Source organism: Solanum tuberosum, unplaced genomic scaffold (genome assembly GCF_000226075.1).
Source record: "Solanum tuberosum cultivar DM 1-3 516 R44 unplaced genomic scaffold, SolTub_3.0 scf00040, whole genome shotgun sequence".
NCBI classification, from domain to species: domain Eukaryota; kingdom Viridiplantae; phylum Streptophyta; class Magnoliopsida; order Solanales; family Solanaceae; genus Solanum; species Solanum tuberosum.
Genome location: NW_006238964.1, coordinates 1,796,406 through 1,804,175, shown reverse-complemented (window position 1 = coordinate 1,804,175; position 7,770 = coordinate 1,796,406). Strand labels below are relative to the sequence as shown.

Here is a 7,770-nt window from a genome sequence, read left to right as displayed (position 1 = left end):
TCAACATTAAAAGAACTTTTAAAAGTAAAACTTTAAACTCAATGTCTCAAAATAATAAACTCAGAAATGTATAAGAACATTCAACTGGCCAAAAGAAAGCAACTCGAGTCTCAAACATCAACAACAAAAATGAAAAAGACGCATAAACTACTATTGTCTATCTATCTATGAAGCCTCTAATACTATGAGGGATGTCGGGATAAGACCCCTGATCATCCTAACAAAACTGAAATAAATAAAAGTAAATGAGGGACCCTCCGGAAGCAAGGAGGCTCACCAAAGTTAACTCGAACTGCTATGGTATCAACAAAGCGTCTGTTGATGACCTTGATCTCCCGTATCCGTATCATGGAACGATGCAGGCCAAATGGTATCAGTACATTGAATGTACGAGCATGTAAGGGGAATACTGAACATAACATAAAAGCTTGAACTTGGAAAAAAGGAAACATACTCACCTCAACTCAATACAGTATAAAACAACAATAAAGATGCAGTTTATATAAAACATTTAAAATAGTAGATAACAACTCAATGTATTTAAAAATACAATAATAACTCAGTTTGTATGTAAAGATACAAAATAACTCAATTGGGAAATTCTCTAACCGACAACCATCACTATGAGTTATGTGATGATACAACGTCTCGCCCACACTGTCAGAATTATCATATACCTTGTCGGGGTATAGAACTCCTCAACTAAGTGGATCCACTAAGCTATGATTAAAAAGCAATAAGGAATCATTTAAAAAGTATGACTCTTTCTACTTACGTTGACTACATGGTTTATGAGAACCTTGAGTTATCTGAACTCGTCCCCATATCGGTGCTCAATACTACTCCCAAAATATAACTCAGCTCATATGTTTAAAAAAAATTCCTCATCCTTAAACTTTGAAATTATTACTCAAAAGGTTTCTCTTAAAAGAGAGAGTACTCAAAACTCCTCATATAAACTCATTTGGAAATCGATGTTTCCTCTCATCTTAAATGTAAAAACATTTACTCTTGGGAATACTTAGTTCTCATATATCATTTTGAAAAAATGAACTCAACTCTCCTCATCCTCAAACTCAAGTACTCAAGTCTTAAAACAAGTTTTAAAAAATAGTAAAAGACTTCTCAAAATGACTCCAAATAACTCTCAAGACTTTACTCTTAACTCTACCTTGAATTAGAATTATGAATTCAAGGGTTATAATTCATGTTATGAAGGATCACTCGATGTTTAAATGTAGTTTAGAGTAGTTAGGAATGAAGGTACACTTTTAGAGGACTCAGACAGAGCAAACGATGGAAAAATGGTGGCGGCAAGCGACCCTGGCGCACTACTGGCGCGAGGCGCCAGCCCCTGAACTTCAGAGACTGGATTTTGGCACACTGCTCACGCGCCGCCCCAGACTCTCCCTAGAACTTTCCGACATATTTTTTTTCTCGTTTTCTGATCCTAACTCACCTAGAATCGATTATTTTCCTCAATTTCTCCTTAGATTCAATTACCTAACACAAGTACACAAAAATTTACTTATTTTTTCTCAAGAACAACTCTCAACAATTGAAATCCCCACCTCAAAATTCATCAAACTTCATAAACAAACATGAAGAACAAAACCTCAATAATACCCATTAAGAATTCAAATCATTCAACCTCAAGAACGAAATTACGGATGGAATTTACATGATTGGCGTGTGGGTGAACGAGACCAACACTATAAAAGCTTACATACCTTAATTTGGTGTAATTCCTCGATAAATCTCACGGATCTTGAAGAACACCTTAAATCTTTCCTCTTTTCTCATCTTGAACTATCTTCTAAAACCTAAGAGTAATTCGGGATTGTAAAACTGACCCAAATCAGATTTGACCCCAAAATATTACTAAAAACGTTTTAAGCTGATGGGGTAAGGAAAAGACCAAAATATCCCTTATTAATTCGGGTAACCTTCTTTAACTGGCTGACTTCAAACGGGCATATCTCCCTCATCCGAACTCGAAACTTAGCAAACTTGGTGGCGTTGGAAAGAAGATTCCAAGACCTTTCATATGATATATTATGGGCCGCCTAACTCATTCTATACTGAAAGTTATGATCGTTTGAAGCTGACCTAAAACTCACAATTTAAGCTTAACTAGAACAAATCTCAAATTTGATCTTTCTAAATTTAGCCTTTTCTAAGGCGGGATGTTACAATATGTATTTGTGAATTTATCATTTTTTCCTCCCGTGATTGACCCCGAGTCTTCTATGTTTGAGTTTGAAAAGTTGGTTTTCAACTTTGAGTTAAAAGTTGAGATTTTGGTAAGTTTTGGGTTTGAAAGGCTAAGTTGTTAAGATGTGGTTTTTGATGTCTTTTGGAGTTTCGAGTGTCGAAATGAAATTTTGTCGATTCCATTAGTCCCAAAAAGTAAAAGGTGATTCGTGAGAGTTGTCGATTTTAGATTCTGAGTCTTTTTGAGAATTTGAGGTCCTAAGTTGTGAAATTGTGAAATTTTAGCCTTTGGGTTCACTTTGGTCAATATTTGGGGTTCAGATGCTTGGATCGGAATTTCAAGAGTTATGTTGAATTCGGGGGAGGATTTTAGGTCTTGATTTATTTTTTAGAGGTCCCGAACATATTTTAGTCTTTTTAGGCATTAAGTTAAATTCTTGTGATTTCTACGAATGTCGGGTCAAGGAGACCTTGAATTCGTATTTTTATGGTTCCATTGAGTCCGGAACGTCGAGCATAATTGAGTTGCATATGTGGTTTATGTACACAGGGTTTCAATTAAATCCTGAGGGTCCTTGCAATGACTTAAGAGTTAGTTGTATTTTTGTTGGTATCTACGGGCCTCGCTTTTGCGAAGGCTAGTCACTTTAAGCGAGCTTCACTAAAGCGAGAGCCTCTTCGCTTAAGCGAGCATCACAAAAGTTAAGTAGGCTTCGCTTAAGTTGAGACCCACATTTTTCGGGGTTTAAGCGAACCCCTGGTTGCTTTTTGCGACATCAGAGAGGGTTTTGGCTGTCATTTTTGGGGTTTAATCCCCATTTTTGAGTTTTGGGAGCTTTTGAGTAATGATTCTTAACTCTAAATCTTCAATTACCCATTATTATTTATGAATCTATGTGTTCAAATCAGTTTTTGAAATGAGAATTTGGGGTTATCTTCAAGAACCCAAGAACTTAGTAAAATAGTAATTTGAATTGATTTTGATGTTCTTATCTGGACATCTTGTTTGGACTACTGGATTTCCTTTTTCGAAATGACTTTCTCTAATGAGTTCCTAAAGAGTTAAACACAATTTTCAAGTATTGTTTCTTAGATTCAAACCTCCATTTTGAAATTGACTTTTGAGTTGATTAACCCATTTCTCTACATAATGGATGTGGAATTGTTGTTTCCGATGAGTTATTGTGAATACTTGATTATTATAGATTGTGGGGCTTTGGAAGTGATTCGGAAGGGGAAGACTAACTCTTGGAGTGATTGTTGATTGATTTAAGGCAAGTGACTTCCTAACCCTCGTATTCTAGTAGAATTTGTGTACTTACTTCCTTGCTTGTGTGTTGGGAGTAATGGGGATGAGGTGAATGATTTAATTGTCCACTTGTTACATCTAAATGAAATAAAGGGGGTTGAATTGAAAAAAGGCTATGTGATGAACATGATGATGTGAATTTCTTTGTTGTGACCCTTGTTGATTGGTTGATAAAATACTTGAAAGCATGAATATGGACTTAAATTGTATGAATTGTCGTCTCTTCCATGTGGTGTGATATTGCTTGTATGCATAGAATGTGAACACCATGATGAGATATGTGATGAATTGTAATGCCGAGGTTATTTTTGGCAAGTGTTTATAAAGCCGGTGGAAAATGATTCCGGAAAGAGATTGATTACGGTGACTTGATGCATTTGATGCTTATGTGTGACTTGCTTGATACTTGAGATTTATGTACTTGTTGCGTGTGACTAAATTACTTGACTTTGAGATTGACTTAATTGATTCATTTGATTGTTGAATTGTGAAGATTAAACTGTGAATATTGGGCATTGTGAGTCATGTATCGTAGAACCGTTAAGTTGAGTTGATTTCTGTGTAGGTTGTAGTTTGAGGAGGTTCAATTGGAGTGTAAGGGATATTTGATTTCTAGCTAGTTCTAATAAAATAAGTAATAATTGTCTTAACAAGGTTGTGCATTATAAAATTTTATTAGAATAACATTTAAAAGATGATTGTTTGATTTACAGACTACATTATCTATGAGTAATTATGAATGAATTTAAAATTATAATTATTTGACTAATTTATTTACAATATCAAATTAATATGAGATGATATGAAATATTCATCACGAGTTATGGATTAAATCACACACAATACATTTCATACATACCATTATCATGAAATACATCTAAATTTAACACACAATTTTATCATTTAATTATAATTATAATAAATTGATATAACTTAATATATATTGTTAGTGCATGTAAATTTTTACTTATTTTCACCTTAAATATTTTATTGGATCAGTTTGATTACATGGTTTAGTAGTTTGGCTCGTTAGTTCATTCACCTCATTTAGTCTATTTGGATTAAACTTATTTTTGGTATTTATAAGCTTAAATAGTTTTTAGGCATTTTTATAATTTTTGGGTAAGATTTTTAAAAAATACTTCTAAACACTTGTTTTAAAATTAAATAATAAATAAATCATAAATTTGAATCTTAATTTATGATTTTTTCTTATAAATTCTAAGTTCATAGTGTATTTTCTCATCCATCCATTTCCACCTCCATTTTACCCCATCTGATGTGATAACGATTAAACTAAAGACTTTGATTATAATAGAGACAATTATGTTCATAATAAACACGGCAATATAGACAATTATTAAGCATATATGATGATTCCCAATAAAAAATTTAAAAATATTGATCATGGCATAAATTATGTCTAGATATCCAAAAAATATTTTGTTTCCCAAACAATCTGATATGAGTTAACTGCCATTATGATATAATATAGTATTATTTTTTTAACAAAAAAATCTCATTGGGCATAAAAGGGAAAAATAATAAACAAAAGAAATCACCATTATTGCACCGCCCTGCCCTGGAAAAATATATTTCTGGCCCATACCATTTCTTCTTTTGTTTATAATTATAAATTACTCCTTTATCACTGGATAAAATTCGTCATTTTCGTTGGTGAAATTAGGTAAATAGAACATTTTATGAAATTAGCCGTCTCATATTTTGAAGTAATTATTTTCATAATTTTAATATAAAAATAAGATAAAATAACTTTAAAGTTATTATTACCTATAATCAGAATTCAGAAGCAAATAAATCCATAAATAATTATAATTTAGAGCATAATTTGCGAATCATAGCTACAATTGCATATTTATTAAGCTATAGTTTCTATGTATAAGACAGATATCGATTATATCAATGAAAAAATTGTATTCATAAGTATCAACTAAAAATATAACTACATTTTTGTAATTTTTAAAAATTATAATTACATATCTTAAATATAATCTAAATATTTCCTTATCGCATAATTTTTTTATAAAATAATTATTATTCGTATACAAAGATAATTTGCTTTCATGAATGAATATGGACGTATTTCGTGGTAAAATAAACAATGAAATCTTGACAAAAAGATTAGCACAGCCGTGAGGCTGCTAACTGTTCCATATATAATACTCAACTCAATCAATAATGGCGAAAACAGACAAGAGAAAGAAAAGATGCCGGAAAATTTGTTGACCCAAGTCGGAATACCTCAACAGAAGCTTTACAATGGAGTTCCTTTCCCAGCTGTGTTAACTCCCAACTCTAATCAACCTAAATCCCAACTTCCTCAGACAATCAAAGAACAAAAAACATGGATTGGGTCTCTTCTCCATCAATCTGGGGCTATTCTTTTTAGGGGATTTCCGGTGAACTCAGCATCAGACTTTAACGACGTCGTTGAAGCTTTCGGCTATGAGGAACTGCCGTACGTCGGCGGTGCTGCTCCTCGTACTAGTGTTGTTGGTCGTGTCTTCACTGCTAATGAATCCCCACCTGATCAGAAAATTCCATTTCATCATGAAATGGCTCAGGTATAATATCATCTATTAAGTTGCTTCATATAAGAAAAACTAGTTTAACTCTCGAAATTCAATTACTGACATATAATATAAATTGGGATGGAGGGAGTATAAATCACTAATGTATAAGTAAGTAGAAACTCTGCAGAGCGGAATGGATAAAAAAAAATCGTCCCTTTGAGGTGTATTGATAGAATTATTGGTGTAAAATTTCTTGATCGGTGTATATATATTATAACTTAAACTCTTTGTACCAGCAAAATAATGCCCCTTTTCTATCTGTTATAAGATTCAAGACTTTCAGTTAATTGCATTGGATATTAGTTTTAGCATTATTATTTTCATGGAGTAGGTTCCCGAGTATCCATCAAAATTGTTTTTCTTTTGTGATGTGGAACCTGGAAGTGGGGGAGAGACTCCAATAGTCCTAAGTCATGTTGTATATGAGAAGATGAAGAATAAGTATCCTGAGTTTGTTGAGCGATTGGAAGAGCATGGCTTAATCTATATAAGGGTATTAGGAGAAGATGATGATCCTTCTTCCCCGATTGGTCGAGGCTGGAAGTCTACATTTTTAACCAAAGACAAGAGTGTGGCTGAAGAAAGGTTTGTAGTTTTCTCCTTCGTTTTCTTTTTAACTTGTTCTGTAGTTGCTAGGAAATGCATCTTTTTTCACTATTTAGCAGCTAGATCAATTTCTCACTTTCCTAGACTTCGATTCTACTGTTACCTGTTGTTTCCTTTTATTTGGTTTACATATTGATTGTTGTTGCTACTGATATTCTTTACTGTATTTCTTTCCTACTTGTTTGATCTACTTTACTCGAGCTGAGGGTCTAATCGGAAACAACCTCTCTACCCCTTATAAGATAGGTTAAGGCTGCGTACACTCCACCCTCCCCAAATCCAACTGGGTACGTTGTTGTAGCAGCAGCTAGATGAGTTAACGGATACCTCTCTTGCACTATCTATATTCTTTATTGACTTGAAATACTGCAGTAATGATGCACAAGTTTAACTCTTTCATATTTGGGGGCAGGGAGACAGAAAATATCAGAGAAGTGGTAAAGATGGGTTCTTTTGAACCTCTTCCTTATACTTCCCTAACTGCTATAATTAATGAGTTAAGTTAACAACAGATATTGGTAAAGATGGTGCGGGGAATATGAAATGCACCACACCAAATAGGGTAAGGAATGAAGTAGGAATTGATGATTGTTGTAGTACAATTGCTTTTTGCTGCTGAAACAGACATCGACGTTGAATTGTTTATTTTTGGAGCTGGTGCTTGATGTTATTTCCATCACCTGACTTGCAGATTTCATGACCTTAGGGCTTTGGTTGTTCAAATGGTGCAATGCTTAAAGCAGTCATACTGTACCTTGCATATGAGGATATCTGATTCTAGTGTTTTGGAAAAGAGGAAGCTTCAAGATTTGTTAGGCATTGCATCATTTGAACAACATAAGGTCATGAAACATAAGACTCTGGTAACTGCAGTGGTAGAAAAATGTAGACAAGGCAGACGGTGTACTATTTCTGTGACAGACAAGAACGTTGTGTACTTGCTTGCACTATAAGAGACTGATTTGTTCATGAGTTTGCTTTGGGACAATAAAACTGGAAGATTATCCTGCATTATACTCCCCCCCCCCCCCCCCCCACCATACCCCC

General features: G+C 33.8%; 1 protein-coding gene across 1 annotated transcript in view; it reads left to right on the top strand.

Moving 5' to 3' along the window:
- The first annotated feature begins 5,688 nt into the window (after window positions 1–5,688).
- LOC102605032 (clavaminate synthase-like protein At3g21360) overlaps window positions 5,689–7,770 on the top strand; it is a 3,135-nt gene continuing 1,053 nt past the window's right edge. Inside the window, exons 1-2 of the mRNA XM_006342974.2 lie at window positions 5,689–6,108; window positions 6,449–6,702. Coding sequence (XP_006343036.1) covers window positions 5,752–6,108; window positions 6,449–6,702 — 611 coding nt within the window. The 5' untranslated portion in view covers window positions 5,689–5,751. The remainder of the gene's footprint in view (window positions 6,109–6,448; window positions 6,703–7,770) is intronic.